This window comes from Euwallacea fornicatus, chromosome 27 (assembly GCF_040115645.1).
Source record: "Euwallacea fornicatus isolate EFF26 chromosome 27, ASM4011564v1, whole genome shotgun sequence".
NCBI classification, from domain to species: Eukaryota; Metazoa; Arthropoda; class Insecta; order Coleoptera; family Curculionidae; genus Euwallacea; species Euwallacea fornicatus.
This window is the reverse complement of record NC_089567.1, coordinates 2275116-2297661: the sequence shown is the minus strand read 5'-3', so window position 1 is coordinate 2297661 and position 22546 is coordinate 2275116. Positions and strand designations below refer to the sequence as shown.

Here is a 22546-nt window from a genome sequence, read left to right as displayed (position 1 = left end):
TCCATGAATTATTTGGGAAGCTTAACATCAGACAGAGTTGTAAACTCGATTAGGGATGATTTAGTGAACGAGTGCTGGTGGAAATATTGCGATAGGGCACGAAATAATGTTGCTGTTTTGTAAATACACTCGGTAACAATGGAAAGTTGAGTGGTTTCTAATGCAAAGGGTCGTGGGGCGAGTGCGTCCAAGTGATTTCAGTTCCAACGTGACTGAAAATAATGATTTCATTTTGCTACCTTCGAGTTGTATTTAAGCACCACACCGATGCAAAAAAAATCATTAATCAGATCTACACGAAAAAGCCGTCTTGGGTGTCACCGATATCTGAGAATGCACCTAACGACCCTCCGAGTGGGCACAAACGGTCAGGTATAATAAATAAAGGGACCTGTTATTGTCTGTCCGTTTTAATTACATTAACGAGATGAAGAGATAGGCGGCCAACGACGCAGACAATATCAGGGTAGGATGCTTCAGTGACGTGATAAGGTAGTTTTTGCCAGGTTCATTTGTATATAGTACTTACATATGCATATGTATAGATGAGGTCATTAATACGCGTATGAAGGTGACTTTTGAAAAGCTCAGCTTATTGCAATATAAAAATTCCCGACATTTATGATAATTCCAATCGAACCTTATTATAAAACTTCGCAGCATGTAAGAAAGCCTCAATGAACTCATCATTCCGCATAAGCCCCATGGCATTTCGTCTCATTAACCAGTTCTGTTGCGTTTTAGACCAGATGCTGGACCCGTTAACAATAGTTATTTATGTATAGCGGGCCCAAAGTGAATGATTGCGGTCGCAGATGAATTTTGTGACACAACACGGCGCCGAGTTCCTTTATGAGCAAAAGGGCAGTAATAGCTCACTTTCGAGCTGATGTTTTATTATTTTCTTTCATCCTTTATTTCGAACAAAATTTATCTTGCTTTTAATCGCATTTTGCATCGGTTACAGTTACACCAGCAAATCGGTTATTGTGAAAGCAGGTACTGAGCAAACGGTACTATCTGACAAGTTAAGAGGCGGGCGATTTTTTTGCGGGTGTTAATGAAACTAGGAATTATGCACTCGCGATTAGATAATATTAGCAAACCCGCGTATTACCTCACAGCTGCTTTTGAAATGTGTGTTAATGGCGATTATGTATGGAAGGCACAAACAAAAGAGTTCACGCCCATGATAATGCGTTATTGCCAATTACTCACGGTTGTCATACTGCGCTATTTTATGACAAGTAACACGGTACTTGATTAGCGGATGGCTACAAAAAGTGGACCCACCCTGTAGCTTTTTTCCTATATCGTACAAAAATGTGAAATTTGGACTCTTACAAGCCAACGAATTACACGAGTATTTTTCGATAGTTTGACGTGTGATGTTGGTTCGGATTTCACCCGTAGCGTCCCCGGTAGAAGTAGTAGTAAAGCGGAGAGGCCAAGCTCTGTGATTAGGCCCTTAGGGACCCTTTTCGGGGGAGTACGCTGGCAATCTTACAATGATAGCGAGCGCATTTCAATCTAACAAGGATATGTGGAAAGCCCTTTGTTTAAATCATCCGGGAAGAGCGTGTTTCCTATGTTCTATGTGTTTCTATTATACGCTTCACGTTCCTAGCCATTAGAGCAGAACAACGTTTAAAAGTGTTTTACGAGTTCGAACTGCAGTTTTATGTATATTTTAAGTTTCAGGCGTGTAATTTGTAGACAAACTTACTAGGGCAGAGAAAATTGTGAATTCAACAAAACGTGTAACCGTCTCTTGAAAGCTCAAAAATAAAGATTCAATTCAACTTTTATACAGGGTGTTTCCTAACTACGTGTAAAAAAATTTAAAGGCATAATCCTCGACCGATTTTGGGTCAAAAATGTCTAATAAACATATGTCCGCAAATGCCTTGTTTCCAAGATACAGGGTGTTGACTGAAAGACGTTGAAAGAGGTTTTTAAAGGTTTAGTGGTTGGGAGCTTGGTGGTTTGGAAACCTTTCCATGTAAATGCGCCTCGCTGCCAAACACTTACCATCAGCGAGGCCGTAAACAAAAACCATATTGGCCATTTCTTGATTAGTGTAATTAGGCATTTGAAAAATTTTCAAAACTGAGGTATAATCTGATTTTTGAGACACAGAACTAAATTCTTTCACTTTAGAGAGTAAAACACCAAAATAACACTGACTATCTTGTTTATAGTAGTGGAAGTAGCAAAAAAAACTAACAATAAACAAGTTAGTAAACACCACCAAACCTTTAGAAACCTTTAAATCCTTTTTCAACGTCTTTCAGTCAACACCCTGTATGTTAGTAACAAGGCATTTGCGGACATATGTTTATTAAACATTTTTGACTCCAAATCAGTCGAGGATTACGCCTTTAAATTTTTAACACGTAGTTAGGAAACACCCTGTATAAATGAACGACTGCTGATGGTACATTCGGTGAAACATCAATGTTTGGAAAACTGCCTTAAGAAAAGTTTGAAAAGCGTCAAATATGCATTTTATAGAAATAAGAGTTCCCTCTGTTGAAATATACGGAATTTTGATGCGGCGCATGTAAAAACCAACAAAATTAAAATGTACAGGGTGAGTCAGTTTATACTAGCAAGGCTTTAGCACTCGATAGAGTACTTTATTTTAAGATTAGTAAATGATATATCACATCACAAGAGAGGCAGGGTGCCAAAGTTTCATGTTTCTTTTTGTATTTCCTGCCCAACTTCCACGGTTCGAATAATTTATTTGACCATTTGTGACCTATGATAATCCATAAGTGTTGACATGTCTGAACGATTTCAAAATCTGCATGATGATATTTCTTCGGCGGTTAGACACCCTTTTATCGTCCAGGATTTTTTCGTAGTGCGCCACTGACTCAAAAATCAAAATCAAAAATTTAATTCCACGTTAAATTTAGGAACTTTTTTGTCTTTTGCAGTTTCATCGTATCTTTAACCTTTTTTTAGTGCGATTTAAAAGAGTGTCTGAAAGAATATTTGATTTTCAAAAATGTTTTGGAGGGTAATAGCGTAAGTACATCAAAAATACCGAAAATGTTTGCATGAAAACTTGCAACAATAGTGAGCTAGGGCATTATTGCTTTACAAATGGCCTATTTTACTCGTGCCTTTAATAGCTGCCTCAAGACGTTCTAGATTATTAAGTTGCGTATGAATAAAATGTTTATTAATGCTGTGCATGTCATTTTTCTACCCCTAGAAATCACCCCTATGAAATTTTCGAATTGGAAGGGGGTTTACGTTATACTTCGTTTGAAGGGTAACTTCGTTACACGGTCAAACTTTCATTTTTTATTTTTGTGCGTCGGTCTTGTAGAAATGAAATAAAAAGCAAATAACTTCATTTTTACTATTTTTACTGATATTTTATTTATTTTTTCGTAAGAAATGTCGAAAGGTACCTTCATTGACTTCCACGCACATGAACATTGATCCTCAAAACATCGTCGCAGATTGTCTGACATTTCTGGTGTTATTGAACTGGGTTGTTGAGCGATTCGGACGCGTAGATCTTCCAGAGATTCAAATTGTGGTCGTCAACTGTCCCCATAAGAAAAAATTCAGGGAACTAAGGTCAGGGGATCTGGTCGGCCACTCACTCTTCCGCCAATCCATCTTCCAAGGGAATTCTTTAACTTAAAATTGTCGAATATTAGTAGTGTAGTGTGGTGGTACTTCATCCTGCTGAAAAACTAATTCTTCTTCAAAGAGACAAGGATGTTGTTTAAGTATTTCCGTTATCCTAAGAGGTATGACTTCTTGTAGAAGCTGTAGATAGTTTTCTCCATTTAAGTTTCCAGGAATGAAAAATCGCCCAACCATGTGATCACCCAAAAATCCCTGCCCAAACGTTCAATTTTTGAGGAGGTTAAGTATGGGTCTCTTAGAACAAATAAGGATTGACGTTACTCCAGTAAAGCAGTTATATCGGTTCACTTCACCATTTGAATAGAACTACCATTCGTCACGAAATGTTGTATTATACAACAAATGTCTGTTTAAATGTAACATGTTGTTCAAAAAAATCACAGAATTCTTTTCCACGACAGAAATCACCCTCATTGAATTTCTGTACTATAATAGTTCTATAAGATAAAGATGGAATTTTATTTCTTCTAAATTCTATGAACAGTAGTTTTTGAAACGCCGGACTCCTCAGCAATCATTCATACAATTGTTCAGTTGTCCACTTGAACATTTCCTAGAATCGCCATTTGAGCGGTCGATTTTGTGTTTTTTGATTTTGGACGGAACCAGGCTGAATGAAATTCATGTCCAACTTTGGATAATATGATACTTTGCCCGGATGATTTAAATTGAAGATACAAGCGACTGCTCATGCAGAATCATTGTTTTTGTAATACGAACTCATAATCTTGATTCTTTTTCGTAACGTGTAAACCATTTTAATCAAACTAAAACTTGTACGAATCGGAAAGTGACGAAGTACTAAAACCGCTAAGTGTTGATGAAAATATCACTAAATTGGTCCTCCCAAAAAAAAATTTGGGTTTATTAATTGCAAATAGAATGTTAGAAATATCATGGTTATAGATAGATGTGGAATGTCAAGACGTTTTGAGTCTAACTGGACACTTTCAGCATTCATTACAACAACATTCATGGTTAAAATCAAATTATTTAGTTTTAGTATAATTTCTACAAGACCGACGTATAAAAATAGACAATAAAGGCTTGACCCTGTAGAGTATAAAATTACCTTTCAAACGAGGTATAAAGCAACTCGTCTTTGAAGTTGAAAATTTCAAAGGGGCGATTTCGACGGCGAGAGGGATGATATTTCAAAAACAAATTTTCACAAAAAAAATAGCCCCCCTTCTAACAAAATTGACGTGTTTTAGCTATTTCTTCATTAACAAACAAGAGAGAAGACATTCAGGTTGGACACTTTTCCTTGGGACACCCTGTACGTTCGTATGACTTACTTAACTTAAAATAAAGTGCTATATCGAATGTAGGAATACTGCTAGTATGAACTGACGCATCCTGCAATAAATTATAGTCAAGTATACTCGCCCCAACGTAATCCAAGTTTCATAGTATATGGATTGGAAAATCGATCCCGGCTGGATCGTGAAACCGTCAATTATGGCAAATTCACCGTTGAGGACCCAGTCTCCGTCCGATAATTTTCCGATACCACGTGGAACCACGTGACGCGTGTAATTTTTTCCTGTTCATTATCGACAATACAAATTTTCCATTTGTGAATTGCCTTTTGTACAAATTTTCTCGCTCCTGTTTACCTGGGGAGAAATTCAATTTGAATCAACCTGATTCCGTCTCTCAAAATTTGATCAAGGCAAAATGCAATGATGGAATTTCGGAGAAGAATGTCCAATCCCATTCAACGATTGGAAGTTCCTTCCGGCGAGGTGACTTCGAGCACCCTATACCTCAGACACGCCCATCTCTTGTACGCTCATAGAGGCAACCTGCACTTTTAGGAGATGCACATGACAGCTTAGTCTACAATGACCTGTGAGGGCTCCCATTAGGCTCCAAAGCTTTGCGGACCCTTTCTTAGTATTCTTGACGTCTTTGATATGTCCAGGTCTCACAAGATACCGTTGGCTTATTTAGTCTTGTCCTTTTCAAAGGCTCACGTATTCAGAGCGTGGGATTATTTGATGAACATGATTTCCAATCTTGCCAACGTCAACGCATAGTTCATTGCCAGCTTAAGCACAATTTACCCAACACGTATAAGAATAATTGCCTTTCTGCACGGCGGTCGCTGATTGCAATTGACCGAACGATGAGATACGAGAAGTGAAGTTCTGTCAACAAGTGTGGTTCCCTTTTCGATTTATAGTGGTCGATACCATATGCTCGTATACAATAGTTATTTACCTACCGAGTACTGAAAGTCATACTTTACCGCACGCTGATTGCGACTGACCGAACGATACGAACCGTCGCAAGAGGGCTTTTTGGTTTATTGAATGTATTTTCCTCCATTAACGGTTCGACGTAAACCATTTTAAGCGTAACTTCAAAAGTCCAATTCCGAAATGTGGCGCTAAGTGGATCATATCCGCATCCTGTCGTTTATATGCAGTTTCATATTTCACCCCAGAAAAAATCCGCCTTAGGGAGGTAAGAAATGCATATCGACATTCTTGAGATAGTGTAACTTAATGGGTTTGGTGTGTTCATGCTCGAGCGAGTGCCCTCACACGCAGTTGTATTGGCTGATTAATTTCAGCAAAATACAAAATTCGGGGCTATTAAGATAATGCCTGGATATTAATGGCGCCAAGGCCGGATAATTTGTCCTTTTTTGTTATTTTTTAATAAGTGTCTTATTACTTTAATGTTGATGTGCCTGCGATGCCAAGAATGCACCATTATGCAGTTTTATCACCATATTTCGTAAATAACGAAGTGGTCAGGTTCGATATGTCTTTAGGCAATCAGGAGCTAAGCATTAAGTATTTCATTTTTCTTTGCTGCGGACAGACTGTGTGACTGGCTCCTCATCGCACCATTCGGCGTTATCATTTTTTAATATTAAATTGGCACCTGCATAATTTTCGTTTACTTTCACCATTTATGTCAAATTTAAGAAAGAAAATCATTTAACATACGTACCGGCTTTAATTAACCATCGTGCGTTAGAAGCTACTTTAAAATGGAGTACACTTTTCCGGAGTTGACTGATATGGTGCTTATTCATGGTGAAACTCAAGGTAACGCAAGAGAAGCGTAGTAGGATGGCCTCCTCGCTCCCTTGATTTGACCCCCCTGGATTATTTTCTTTGGGGTCATGTGAAGGGTTTAGTGTACACGAAACCAGTAATACATTTTGAAGAATTAAGTGAAAGAATTTTCAATGGTTTTGATGTGATTGGAAATACCCCAGAAATTTTCCAAAGACGCAACAAAACTTGTTACGACTGGGCAATTTATGTATTGACCAACGCGGTCACTACTTTGAACATTTATTGTAATATTAGGGTTTATTTCATTGTAGTATTAAAAGCAATGATAGAAAAACCTCAGACTTTTTTTTTAAAAAGGCGTTTGAAGTCGATATGACAGTAATTTTTCTGTACAACCGTTCACTTTAGAGTATTTCACTAAGAGTAACTCTTTTATGCAGAATTGACAGTTCTTTAATATTCTTGAACTCTTTTACCGATAAATCTAAATTTAAAAAAGTTTTGGATGAAAATATGTAATGATACACGTATAAGTAGCGCCCTCTATTATGTACGAAATTTTAATTATGCCCACCAAATTTATCGGATTACGAAGCAAAAATACACCAATTTTCATTTCAATAGTCCCAGTAGAATTTTAATACCCTGTATCTCAGAAATGACTGGTCTCAAGACGACCTTTTATTAAGTAAACTATATCTATTTTTCGATAATCTGTTACCTCTGTCGATTTGTCACCATAATTCTGAAACACCCTGTATTTTGTTTTGTGTATAATAACACAAAACAAGTTTTTCCACCCAATTTATTAAAGTACGCCAAGTTTGAAAATTTTATCGCAAACTAATTTGAAAATATTTCGAAAAAACACCTTCAGAATTCCTCTTTTACGAAGATTTTAACCCCTTTAAGAAGCAATTTTTGGGGTATTCGTTTAAAAATTGTTTAATTATTTTACTCTCTAAAATCTCCTCCCATGATGTTTCAATGCTATTTTCAGACACGCTGTATAAAACGCTCACCAACTCCGTTTTTTTAGTAAACACATGTGATATTTTATTTTTCCTAATGTTAATTTAAAATGTTAATTGATAATCAAGTCCTCAAGTTTTAACAGGGCGTAATATGAATGCTTCCATGGACGGGTATTGAATATTCTGTTATAACTACAAGATGGTCCATCGAAGACGGTGCAGAAAGCATAACTGCCAATTACTTACAAATTGAAACTGCGGAATTCGATTTCCTGTCCGAAATTCTCAAGTTCTTTACCTTTTAAGTCCCAAAATACAATAGCAAAAGTAACAAAACCACCTCAAATTTTGTATTTTATACTTTTGGTACTGCCTCAATTTGATGATTTTATAACCAGGATTTTGAAATTATTTCTCTTTCTTTTTTCATATCCGTAATCGTTTTCGGGATTTTTACATAAGTAGAAAATAATGTACAAGTTTTTTTAGTAACTTTATTCGGGATTCACGCGTTTTTCATGTAATTTAACGGTTACGGGTACAAAATAATGTAAAAATGGAACGTTTTCTGTGTTATTTTCCCGAACAACTCGCAAAAATTTACAAATGGAAAATGCAAGAAAGGACGAAGTTTCTAAACTGAACAAGATGGGAATCATACCAATAGGGGTTCCAACCCTACCTGTACAAAAGTGGTAAGACACGAGGATTTGACTTCGAAATTTCGAACTTATTGTCGAAAACTCGATGTTTTGTCGCTCTTACTGCATTGCAGAATGACACTAAAAATTGGGAAATATTGGATATACAGGGTGTTTCCTAACTACGTGTAAAAAATTTAAAGGCGTAATCCTCGACTGATTTTGAGTCAAAAATGTCTAATAAACATATTTCCGCAAATGCCTTGTTTCCAAGATACAGGGTGTTGGAATGTAACAAGAAAAAGAGATTTTATTTCAAAAATGACTCAATTTGGGTATTTGAATTTTAGAAAAGACAATTCCGGGGGTTCCGGGGTTTTCTTCAATACTTAAGATTTCTTCCTCCACTTCTGGTGCTCGACTTGTTATTGGCTTTCCTCCTCCTGGAGTTTTCATAAGAGATCCTGTATCACAAAGACGTTGAAAGAGGTTTTTAAGGTTTGGTGGTTGGGAGCTTGGTGGTTTGGAAACCTTTCCATGTAAATGCGCCTCGCTGCCAAACACTTACCATCAGCAAGGCCGTAAACAAAAACCATATTGGCCATTTCTTGATTAGTGTAATTAGGCATTTGAAAAATGTTCAAAACTGAGGTATAATCTGATTTTTGGGACACAGAACTAAATTCTTTCACTTTAGAGAGTAAAACACCAAAATAACACTGACTATCTTGTTTATAGTAGTGGAAGTAGCAAAAAAAACTAACAATAAACAAGTTAGTAAATACCACCAAACCTTTAGAAACCTTTAAAACCTTTTTCAAGGTCTTTCAGTCAATACCCTGTATCTTGGAAACAAGGCATTTGCGGACATATGTTTATTAGACATTTTGGACTCAAAATCAGTCGAGGATTACGCCTTTGAATTTTTTACACGTAGTTAGGAAACACCCTGTATATTTGAAAAGGCAATTAAAACTGCTTGTGCTGAATGTTCCAGAACCGACGTACAATTTAATGATAATTTAAAAATCGTGTTTCTACACAAGGGAAAGTAATGTCTCTGTGTGCTGTCATATGGCTTTTATTTAGGCGCAAATGGGGCCGCTCAAATCCGGAATGTTGTTAATGAGGTGCTTAGAAACGAGACGTTTAGATTTAATGGCCGTAATGTAAGGAACGACTCTGATTAAGGCACCTCTTACATTTATATGGATGGATTAACAGAAAACACTATCGTAAGGTGGCCTTGTCATCAGCAATTATTCTAAAAATACTGTTATCTGGTGAAATTTTGCTAGATTGCACCTTAAGTTGATGGACTTACAGGGCGACCCGTCATTTCAAAGATAACTTTGTTGCAATGATATATATTCAAGAAAAACATCCCATACATTATCACCCAATTAAAAAATATCAGAGGGAATATATTAAGCGTTCAAATAAGGGAGGGCGTCGGCAATATCGGGGAAATACTAATCGTAGTCTTAGGAAAAAAACATATTATGACTAAATCAGCCATGAAAAATCTCTGGAAAATATTTTCAAGTCCCCAACTCTATCTCTAGGGGACGTGTTTCCACGACTAATCAATAAAATGCGATTTTTAGTCAAATTTATCCGGAAAACATACATTTTAAATATAATATAACAATTTTAAAGATAATTTGCCACAACTTTTGTAGGAAGAGTTTTTTTGAATTTTCAAAAGTAACGGGCGTGGGGAAAAGGTGAAATATGCAATTTTCTCATTAGCTAAACTCAAAAACTATGCTGTAATACCTTGTTGAAAACACCTTTTTGCAGACTATAACGTAACGATTAGGTCGCTTCATGGTAGTCCGGCAAAAAAACCGCTAGGTGGCACTATTTGGACACCATGGTAACTATTCAAGTTTTTTCGGAAAACTTAGATGGAAAAGTGTAATTTTCGTTGCATCGTTCAGAAGAGCGTCAAATTTTGCTTAGCATTCAAGTAATAACAAAAACGCCCCCTAGCGGGTATAGTGACGTACTTAAAAATATTTTCCATGGATTTCTCACGGCTGATTTAGTGAAAATGCTTTTTTTCTCGAGACTCCACAATAAGTCATTTCCCAGATATAGCCGACGTCCCCCCATGATTTGAACACCCTGTACACAAAACGTAAGGACACTGACTGATGCATGTTCGTAGAAACTAGAACCCAACTAGGACAGACGTCGACATACGGGAACCGGCAGTATATCCGTTAGAGACGGCCAACAACTTAAGTAACCAGAGGTGGAGCAATAGTGTTACTTAAACCAAAAATAGAGCCAGGCAAAGCAAGCCCCCCTTCTCTTAATAATATTTTGAACGGCTGCCTTTACTACACTATTATTTACCTAAGTAATCAAATCCATGTTTGAATTTTTTTAACGATATACAAGGTTTTTCACGTCATGCTACACGAGATATTGCTGCTAAAGTATTTAATCTTTTGAATTTATATCTTTTGCGTTTTGTAGGACTCAAATTGAGGTATATTCTAAACTTATTTTACACAGAGGGTATAAGTAGTGAAATATATCAAATTATGTTTTTTTTTTTTTTTTTTTTTTTAATGTAACAACGAACAAATTACTATCATTTTAGATTCCTTGAGAAAAGTAAAAGCTTATTTAACCTAAACCTTAAGGATTTCGAAATAATTGAGATTTTGTAAAAATGCATTTTTTCAAAATTAATTTACAGAATAAAAAATTCAAATTTAAAATGTCTGCTATAAAGAGAGTTTAATCCGGAGTAAGTTGAAATTCTCACCAAACATCAGACATGTGGCATATTTCACGCTATAGTGATAATAATTTAGATATACAGTGTGTTCAAAATTTTTTTAAAAAGTAATTACTTTTTTCAACTTGTCTTTTAAAGTAAATACTTTCGAGAGTATTAAATTGCTTGACGTAAATGGAACACGATGTATCAGATTATTTGGAGCAAAAAATAAAAAAATACGACGTTACCAGCAAAGAATCAGTGCAAGAAACTCTTTTTCGGGAATGGTCGTTAATTCCTCCTGATTTAAATAAAAAATTAATTAGTGCATGTCTCGTGATTTGCAAAATGTAATTAAAGCCAAAGGATATCCAACTAAATACTGAAGGTTTAGATTTACTCATTAATTATAAAATAAATAAATAAAATTGTAAGTGTACGAATACTTTTTTTGGTTGTTGATTTAGATATATTATTAAATATATTTATTTTCTTTTAAACTATTACTGCGTTTTATACATTATATTAAAGCATACTTCTGGGGTATTTAATTAAAGTATTTATATAATTTAATACCGTCGTTGTTACTTCTTAAGAACGAATGTTAACGTTAAGGTTTACGAACACTTTTTTTTACCCGTTGTATATAATTAAATTAAATTAAATATATAATTGCTCCAGAACTACACGTAACTTTCTAAATATACAAACGTGAATTTTTCGATTTTTGCCACGTCTGATGTTGGTGAGCAAAGAGTTTGCATTAAACTTTGTTTGCGGAATGGATATTCTGTAGCGAAAATGCTGAGAATGCCACAGAAGGCCTTTGGTGATACGGTTATATTGCAAAAAAATGTTTACAAGTGATACCAAGATTTTAATGAAAGTCGAGGCGGAGTTTAAGGCGAACAACGCCCCGGACAACAATTGACATCAACCAATGAAATCACAGATTTGGTTCCTAAATATCATCGATTGATAGTGAGAGATCTCGCTAATGTTACAAGAATTTCATTTGGATTAACCTTAACCATCCTAAAACATGTTTTGAGTCTTAAACGCGTCCAAACTCGATTTGGTCCAAAAAAGACAAAATTTTTTGGGAAAAAAGCGTCGCGTTAAAATATGTCAAGTTGATAATTTCTGACTACCAGAACATCATGAAACAGATCATTATGTGAGATAAGACTTGGATCTATGTATACGACCCAAAAACAACCGGCCAATCGAGCGAATATTGTGCAAAAGGCGCATCAATACCGAAAAAAACGTGTCAAAGTCACTCAAAGTTCGAGGCAAAGTTAATAGTTTTCTTTAATTATCACGGTGTTATGCATTATGAATTTCTTCCGCAAAGCCAAACAGTTAAAAAGAAAATTTTATTTGAGCATTATGTGCCGTTTGCGTGAAGCTATTCGTCCCAAGAGGTCAAAATTATAGGTGGACCATTCTTCAGTTTTGGACCACGATAATACACCGCCCCACACTGCATTGGTTTTTTGAGAACATTTTGTCAAAAACTCGACCCATATCGTTCCACCGTACTCACCTGATTTGGCACCGTTAGACTTCTGACTATTCAACAAGCTCAAAAGGCCGCTCCGGGGACACCGTTTCCACTCAATTGAGGAGATAAAGCCGAATTGGAGAAAATATTGAAAGCCGTCCCGGAAAAAGGCTTCTTTCACTGTTTTGAGGATTGGAAAGAACGATGGCATAAGTACATTGTGTGTTGAACGGGAAGAAGCATTTGAAGGCGACGAAATTTATTCTTTTAAAAAGGATAAATTAAGATTTTTTATTTTATAAATAAATCCTCCTTATTGTTTGATCGCATACTACATATATGTATATAAGTGTGATATACAAAATATTACATAACGTATTGCATTAGCTTAAGGAGCGTAATCTTGGGCTCATTTTAAACAAAAAAATTTTATAAATAAATTTTGTCAAATTCGTCAGAGCTTCTGGTATATAAGCGTTCGAAAATTAAAATAAAATCTTTAATACTTAAAGTATTTTATGAAGTTACAAATAAGAAAACAAATTATATTATAAACCCTCGAAATTACTACCTTTAGCGTTAGCATCAGTATACAGCAAGATAAAGAATAATTTTTTTTAGAAAGAAACAAACTTCTTAAAAAAGTAACCTCAGGAATGCGCCCTTTAAACTTGGACGGTGGGTCGTACAACACCCTGTATATTGTATTTAAATCGCTATGACTAATATTTGATGTTACACGAGTGTGTTGCGTGTATCGCCCTATAACGCTGCAATCTCGTGTTATGTATTAATTTCGTAAAGTGCTCAGCACACAATGCCTATTCAATGTTCAAGTTACACAAAAAGAGCAAACGTATGTCTTGGGTAGCCTTGTGTAACATGCGCCAGAACGACAAAGCTTCCTTTTGAGAGCTTGGGAGGTAAACAATAATAGCGCTCCAGGAGTCTTTATAACCAGTAATGACATACGAGCTTCCCTAAAGGGCCAGATTGCAAAAGATAATTGAGGTTTGCTTTACCTGCACCAAGCGGATATTTCAATGGCACGTACGTGCTTTTAACTTAACTGTAATTTTAACGTTGCGCAAACTCAGAAAAAAAGAAAGAATTCGTTCACTTAGAAGACTTCTTTGACAATATTTGACAAGTTTGTCATATTTGACAGGCGAAAATCGTTATTGGCTTAGATGTTCTTTTTTAAATTATATTTGACAGTCTAGTCATCGTTGGGTTAGAGATTATTTTTTAAGGTGAATTTAATGTATTAAACATAATTTCTATTAGGAATCATTAAAATCTTCGGTAATCATTTAAAATAATCTTTTGTTTCAGATTCTGAAATACTGCGACCATCTGCACGGCAAGTGGTACTTTTCCGAAGTACGGGCAATATTCTCCAGGAGGTATTTGTTGCAGAACAATGCTATTGAAATATTTCTAGCCAGCCGAAGTAAGTAGTTGTTGAAATTTACAATTTTCTTCACTACTATATTAATAGAAAATAGGATTTTCACCCTCGTATTCAAGAAGAAAATTCTGTTTTTCCTCTTCAAGGAGTAATAACATTTTGATTTGCGGAAAATGTAGGAACAGTGGGATATTCTAGTGAGAGGCGGCCGTTGTCCGGGCAGCTCGAGGTAGTTCTTTCAATATAGAAAGATTTTATCATACATTTTTGTTTCAAATAACAAACCATGTTGCATCGAACGAAAATTGATAGGCACAATCGGATCTGGTTTTTGTAACAAATATAAAGTACCTTCTCCTACATAAAAAAAAAGAATGCGGTAATGTTATTTTGCACTTAGTGCTGTGAAATACCTTTACCGAAACCAGTGCGAAAATAGTTATGTACGTCACAAGTCCAGTAGATGATTTGTGACAGTACTGTACCGCAACAGATTTAAAAATAAACCGTGCGCATGTGTCCTAGCCACGACTTGACATTGTCCACAAAGATCACTAACACTGACACATGCCACGTGCCACTTTTTTGCGTCTGATAAAATACATGCAGTAAGATGCTTTTTTGAGCTCTCAAATGCACGGAGTAAATCTACTTTGCGGGACTCCCGTAGGGAAAATACTTTTAGGAATGTGGAAGCATAATGCGCCCCATTTCGGAAATTTTCCATGAACTTGTTCTTCTTCCGGAGGTGCGATGTGCGATTTTATGATTTATATTGGTACGATTACAGCATCCATCATGTTCGCATTTCCTGACCAAAACACCGTCAAGAAAGTCATCAAAGCTCTTCCGCGAGTCGGAGTGGGGATAAAGTATGGCATACCTCAAACCAGGAAGGCCAGCATGATGTCTCCGAGACAGTTAATGCGCAACTCTAACATGACGCAAAAATGGCAACGCCGCGAAATCTCCAATTTCGAGTATTTGATGTTTCTCAATACTATTGCAGGTAAGTGCTCCATAGTATTTCGTTCGCATGTAACCGTACGAGGATGTTGCAATACGTTTTTTCTATTGCAACAAAGTCTATTGTCAAATATTCCTGTTTAACGGCCATAAAAAGGGTCAAATTTTATTCAGTGTAATGAAATAGCGCCTATTTTTAGTCAAAAAAGATATTCTCGTTTAATTGTCGTATCTCTCTTCGTTTACGAGATTTCACCTAAGAGCTGATTCTGCTGAAGTCTTGCTATGTGCAATTCTCAAAAAGGTGGTGGTTGTGGTTCGCTCGCATAGCAACACATTATTTAGCTACTATTCCTTTAGCTTGTCAATGTAATCAGACAATTTTCTTGTCAGCTGCTCTTAAGTAAAAAATTGTAATTTAAAAGTAACAATGCGAAGGCATAATGATTTATCCTTTAGCGCGATGCGCGCTATGATTTGTGTTTTTAGTCAAATGGATTTTATAATAAGACCTCCTTTTCATTTGTTAATGACCTTTCCTTTTTTAGTGACTGAAAGAATCAATTTTTTCATTAATTATTTTTCCAAATGGTACTACACGAACTAACTCATGAGTAAAAATCTCGTAAACGAATAGAGATATCGTGATTAAACGACAATACATTTTCCGAATGAAAACAGACATTCCTTTATTATATTGAATAGAATTTGATCTTAGCTGCACCAATAAAAAAAAATATGATCAAATATACCGAAGGGGTGGGTTGTAACTAATGGTAACTAGCAGCTAGCTCTGGAGGCTGCGTAAAAATTTAAACTTGGCCCAAAATTCTTACTTGGCACCTCAGAAGACACTAAGAATACCAATTTTGGTGTTGATGCTACGAAAACCCAACGAGTTAGTCAGGAATTTGAAAATAAAATTTTAAAGTTGAACACCCATCGCGTAATTTTAAAACACGCAACGTCGGTACAAGGCATGTTGGGCCCCATCGTCATAAATCGGTGTCTCCTACCTCGGGTTCTGCCACGTCCCATTCCCAACGAATCACCCTGTATGTAAGAGAAAGATGTTAAATTTCCGAGTTAGACCACTTTAGCAAAATATTAACTTTTTTAACAATTTTACACAAGACTTACAGTCACTCAAAAAAGTATCCGTACAGTCGGAAAAAAATTCTGTAAACCGTAACTTTTGACTGATTTTGTTCAAATTTTGTATAATGAAAATTCAAACCGAAACTCGATTTGCGTAATTGAGCAACTTTTGAAAATTTAACTTTTAGAGTGCTTTCCAGCGTTTAAAAAAAACTCTTGCAGAGAGGATTTTTTTTATATATCCTGAAAATTTGATCAAAATCGAACAACAAATAGGGGAGTTGCAGCCTTTCAAAAATGCCAAAGAGTGACGATTTTCGCGCAAAATGACAAAACTTTGACATTTTTGACGACTTTAAAAAGCTGCAACTCCCTTATTTGCGGTTCGATTTTGATCAAATTTTCAGGATATATGAAGAAAAATCCCCTCTACAAGAATGTTAGAACGACATTGAAAAATTTCCATCGCACAAGAAGTTTTCAAAACGGAGTTTTTTTTTAAACGCTGGAAAGCACTCTAAAAGTTAAATTTTCAAAAGTTGCTCAATTACGCAAATCGAGTTTCGGTTTGAATTTTCATTATACAACATTTGAACAAAATCAGTCAAAAGTTAAGGTTTACGAAATTTTTTCCCGGCTGTATGGGTACTTTTTTGGGTGACTGTACATAACGGGACCTTCCGTGAAACCTTCTAGAAAACAACTTGTGTTTCATCTTGGTTTATAGGTCGTCTCCAAATTCTGATGATACTTACACGTATTGCATAAAACACATTTTCAAATTTGATAGAAAGTGTCTCAAATAAGAGTAGCAAAAACTCTTGATTAACTGATGTTGTCTTCACATTTGTTTTAATGATTCCACCATCGGTTATTTTCCTTCTAAAAATAAGTTAAGCAGTTACATCTGAAATGTCGAGGGGGGCTAAATCCGACTCGGAACGCCGGATAAAGATGTCATGACGAATTAAGCGCCACCTTATTCACGTGCGCACCGGGTACGGATTAGTTTCCCTTTCGGGATTGAAGAACAAATGGAAAAAGGCGAGTCTTACGTAGGGGTTGGGGGAAGGGTGCTTTCAGGGAAACGCCACGGCGTTCCGAAAGTTCTTGTTTTTTTCTCCCGTTTGATTCATTTGTACGAAATACGCATGCAATAAAGCCCAAAATAAATAAGCAATTAATGGAGGAGTATTTTACATCTTTACCGACGACGAACTTCTAAAGAAACGAAAACGAAATGGTCGTTTACTCTGAGACAAATTGCGGGTAATAAAAACATGATGTCTAAAAAAAGCCTCGTCTCCATTAAGTTTAATATCAAAGATGTAGCAGTTTTCAAACAAAAAGGCCCCGACGCATTATTTAGGCGGTGAATAATCGAGTTCTAAAAGCATCGCCTGTAACGAACTTAACGTTTTAATTAATTGAGTAATTAGTTTGACTTATAATCGTGTTGACTTGTTGATGTAAAGTTTTACAAGAGCTACACAGCTAATATTGGGTGTCTTTACATGGTCTGTACAAAGCCCTATGTCAGATTCCTCATACATATAGACAATTTAACAGTTGCCTTAGTTCAACAGTTTGACAATTTTCAAAATACGCTCAAGTTTGAATTTTTTTAAAAGTTTTTTAAAATCATTTCTCCCGCGCTTCCAGTAACTGGGCAAAGTCTTGCATTTGGATTTTTTAGGACAATGGTCTAAGCTTCACTTATACAGTGCGGCATTACAAAAAAACATAGTCTTTAAGTCAATCCTTTCGGTTCTAAAAGCACGAGATTATATGCAGCTTTAATCACGTACAAAACTTGCATTTCATCAACCGATTGAAAGCGGAAGGTCAGAATACGTTCAGGAAACAAAGAGTCTCTATAATGATTCGAGAAGTAATTGTTGAAGGAATAAACACTCTGAGAAGTAATATTTTAACATAGGAAATCACAATCGCGATATTATAACAAAGGAAATCTGCCACTGATTAGTTCGCCATTGAATAGGATGCATCCTGTATAGCTGGTCCAGGGTAAGAATCTCCAGCACGGGAATCTCGTAAACAGTAAGAAATACAAATTTGGTTAACTAAGAGGAAAGCTGCGTATTCAAGGGGGCAGTTTCACGATGCAAACAGATCTCTAAACTCCTTTTAGTTTTCCATTATCATTAAAAAAAAAACTTTTATCTCGAGTTATGGCAACAGCTAAACGAAGACTAAAACCATATTTGGATTGCTGTTTTTTATATGCTTAAACATGACAATCATGGTCTACAGCACAAAGAGATATAAAGAACCGTTGGTGCAATTATCTAGTAATTAGAAATTTCTTAAATCTACGCGACAGGGTTTATCTAACGGCTGATTTAACACCTCCACACACCATATTAAATGTGTCGTTCACATGGAAAGTTTGGTACTTTGCACTTGTTTTAGATTGCCATAAAATGGTAAATTCAAAATTGAAAACTAAATAATCCGTTAAGTTTCATGTTTCACTCGAGTGGTGTAATTTATCTGAATTCTCTCGTTTCTCTTATAAAAACAATAAACAAGTGATAAAAAAAAACATTGCGTAATTTGCCGATTACGACACATCATGGAATTCGCAATAGAAGTGTGTCTTAAAATCGACAAAAAACTTGGCGAGGCCGCACTTGGGCAAATAGTTTACGGTCATTCTTGAGAAGTAAAATGTCACAGAAATTTTATTTTTCGTCTATGTCTGTCCCTAATTTGAGAAAAAGTACGAAAGAAATTCGAATGTTTCTGTTTTTTCGAAATAACTAAAAACCGAACATAATTTCGCAGGTATATTTGCACAGTAAAACTACAGCATTGAACGCGCAACTTTTCACCCATTTACCGAGTTTGTATCTACTACCATTTACGAGGTTTCCATGCTAGAAGTCATTACCTGGGACACACTGCATGTTCAGACCATATTTTGGTAGCAAGTTTATATAGGGTTTCCCATATTAACCTATGCACTTTAAAAGTCAACAAAAAACTTTCTAATCAAACTAAAAAATTCTTTTATTGGTCTAACATATACCTGATTCTATGGGATTTATTATTAATTTATATAAGAATTCAATTTTAAAGTCTAAGTTCAACATTTTGCGTTGCCCGGCAACGAAAATCTCCATCTTGATCTTGTTCCGTGAGAGAAAAATTCATAATTTTTGTTAAGATTTAAATTAAATTTATTTAGAAATTTTTATCCCTGGCGTCAATGTCGTGGAAAGTCTTGCAAATCGTTCACCAAAAAACTGTACAGTCCAAAAGTCGTTGTTTAGTGTAATGTACCAATACTTCCGAAGCTTTTTTTTTTTTTGTGAGGTCAAAAAAAATGCATTTACGCACTACCCCCGAGTCTTTGCTGTTCGAATTGACTCGGGGAGTGTGGAGCTCCCTCCAGAACACCCACTAAAAAAAATATCCCTCTGTTTTCTCCGATGGAAAGCAGGAAATATCTTTCGACATTACTTTCACCCGCATCTGTCTCATTCTACATTTCTCGTTCCTCTGTTTTTTTTTGTTTTATAATTTCCACTATTAGTTTCATTATAATTTCGTTTTTTTCTTCCTTTTCCGTTATGTTCTATGAAATTTTCTGTTGTCAGCTTTTCTTCTATAATTGTTTCCATTTCTCTTCTGTTTCCATTTCTCTTCTGTATCCATTCCATCTATCGCAATTAAGTATCGTGTGTTCCGCCGTATCTTGTGAGATACAGTATAAACATTTTTCTTCGCTTTTGATCTTAAAACGGTTTAAGTATTCTCCAAAACATCCGTGTCCCGTTAGGTACTGTGTTAGGTAATAATTTGTTTCACTGAATTTACATTTTATCCATTTGTTTAATTTAGGTATTATTATTTTTTTGTTGTTTGTGCTTTGTCCGTTAAATTATTCCATTTTTGTTGCCATTTTTCATGTAGCTTGTTTGTTTCCTCTTCCCTATATATGTTTTTTTCTTTATATAATTTGTTTCTTAGTTCCACCTGTAGTTCCATTGGGAATACTTCCGAGGCTAAAAGAGCAGATTCGAACTGGAACTGCAAGAGTATATTGATATACCGGGTGGTCCATTTAACCTGACAAATCGGGATATCTCGAAAATTACGCATCAAATTGAAAAAAGTTCCAAATGAAAGTCGAATGGATCCACGATATAACACCAACCATGACTTCCCAACTCTTTCACTTGGGGTTGGGGCGGGGGTAACTTTGAAATCTCAAATGGCAACCCTCATTTTTTATCGCAGATTTGAATTTTACGATAAAAATTACTCGGAGTTTGTCTGAAACTTTTTTTCCGATTCGCTACAGATGGCGCTGTAATCGGAAAATTTTTTAAATTCTGATTCTGAAAGAAAGCATCGTGTCTTTCATATTTTTAATGGAAACTTGTTGGTTTTTTTGGGTACCTCCGATAGTTTAAAGAAATAAAACCGTCTATAAAACTAGTTAATATTTAGTAGAGTGGCCTTTATTTTTGATAACCTCTAAACATCTTCTTCTCATGGAACCAACAAGTTTCTCAATAGTTTCCTTCGGTACAGTGTCCCAAGCTATTTTAATGGCCTCAAAGAGTTCAGCACTATTTTTGAATTTTTCAGGATGTTGGACGCGGATTTTCTGATCAATTAAATCCCACAAGTTTTCTATGGGGTTCAAATCGGGGCTCTGTGCCGGCCACTTCATGACTGTAACTCCTTCGTCTTCAAAAAATTTTTTTACAATTTTTGCCGTACGCTTCGGATCATTGTCGTGTTGGAAACACCAACGTAAAGGCATGTTGTCTTCTGCATACGGCAGCATTGTGTCAGCTAAAATCTCCAAGTATTTGTATCGATCCATGATTCCGCTAATTTTGATAATAGGCCCCATTTCCCAACCAGAAAAACACCCCCATATTTGAACATTTCCTCCACCGTGCTTAATGGTGCCCAAAGTATACTTCGGATCGGAACGTTTGTTAGCAGGACGTCTCACCCATAAAATACCATCCGAGGAATGCAAATTAAATTTACTTTCATCGGAAAATAATATGGTATTCCACTTTGATTGGGACCAGTTTCAATGATCATGTGCAAATTGAAGTCGGGCGGTCCGATTTTTCTTTGAAATAAAGGGTTTTTAGAAGGGTTTCTTGCCGGAAGGCCACCCTCCTTCAGACGTCTTCGAATTGTGTGAACACCAACATCAATATCGTCTAGTTCAGATCTAATACGTACTGCGGTAAGAAATGGACTTTGCTTTACACGATTTATAATTTTCTTATCAGTCTTGGGTGTTGTTTTTCTTGGTCTTCCAGTTTTTGGTGGACTTAATAGAGATTTTCGTAGACGATACAACTTAAGAGTTTTAGATATAACCGATCGATTTAAGTTGAACTGCTCGGCAATGGTCTTTCGTTTTATACCGGCTTGGAACATCGATATTATTAATTGTTTTATATCTAACGACAAATTGACACCTTTGGGCATTGTCACAACATTTACTTTTCGGCAATAACACTGAAACATCAACTGGTCACTTTAGCACCTAAAGGTTAAAAGGGAATTTCAGATTTGTTTCTTTATTTTTGCTCGTCGCCAAATTGAAAAGAAAAAGTTTATCAGTAATAAAAAAAAAAGAGAACAAAAATAAACGATCTATTTGCTTTTTGGTGCTGGTAGTGAACAACCATCGTAGTCATATTTGGAAAATACTACTACTATACACATTTATTTCTTCAAAACAAAGAGAAAGAAGAAATGGGCTATCGACCCTATTGGTCTTTCCGCCCTTGATTACAGCCTGTTTTACTGTTTGTTAGTGTCTATAACTATATGCATTTACATGTCTTCACATGTTTCGTAGAGGGTTTTGTTGGGGAACCGGAACTGCGCTTGTTTGGTCTGTCTAGTCAAGCAAAGTGGTGTCAGTATTGTCCAGTTGTTGAGGTTGTTTTTCCATTTCGTCTGTATGTGTAGCAGTCTGTCTGTTATTCTTTTCATATAAGTGCGTTGATACAGTAGGTCGTTGGATGGGTTGTATAGTGGATTCTCGAGATGGCGTATTTTGGTTATTAGTCTTAGTGCGACTTGTTCCGTCGCTTATATATGTCGTTTAGTTTTTTCTGTGGAGTTAGCTCTTATTATGTGTCCATAGTCCAGTAACGGTCTACAGATGGATTTATATATTATTGTAGCTGTCTTTGTGGATATTCCCTTGTCTTTGTACGTCAGTAGTCGAAAATATTTAGTCCTTTTCTTAATTTCTGCCCTCATGTTTTGTACGTGTTTTGTAAATTTGAGTTGGTAATCGATTGTTAGTCCTAGGTATCTAATGTGTTTGGTAGATTTAGTTGTGTGTCCGTCTGAGACTATTGTCGGTGAGTTATGAGTAATTCTGTGGTTTGTTAGCAGAAGTTGGTTCTTTGCTGGGTTCGGAGCCAATCTCCATCTGTAGAACCATTTCATCGTAGCGTCCGTCAGAGACTGTAGTTTTTCC

At 35.9% G+C, this 22546-nt stretch overlaps 1 protein-coding gene across 14 annotated transcripts in view; it reads left to right on the top strand.

The window, feature by feature from the left end:
• rg (rugose) overlaps positions 1-22546 on the top strand; it is a 677097-nt gene that overhangs the window by 636413 nt on the left and 18138 nt on the right. For all 14 annotated transcript variants that reach the window (XM_066297050.1, XM_066297056.1, XM_066297048.1 and 11 more), the window contains 2 exons: positions 13908-14025; positions 14774-14992. In XM_066297050.1, the coding sequence (XP_066153147.1) occupies positions 13908-14025; positions 14774-14992 (337 nt within the window). The remainder of the gene's footprint in view (positions 1-13907; positions 14026-14773; positions 14993-22546) is intronic.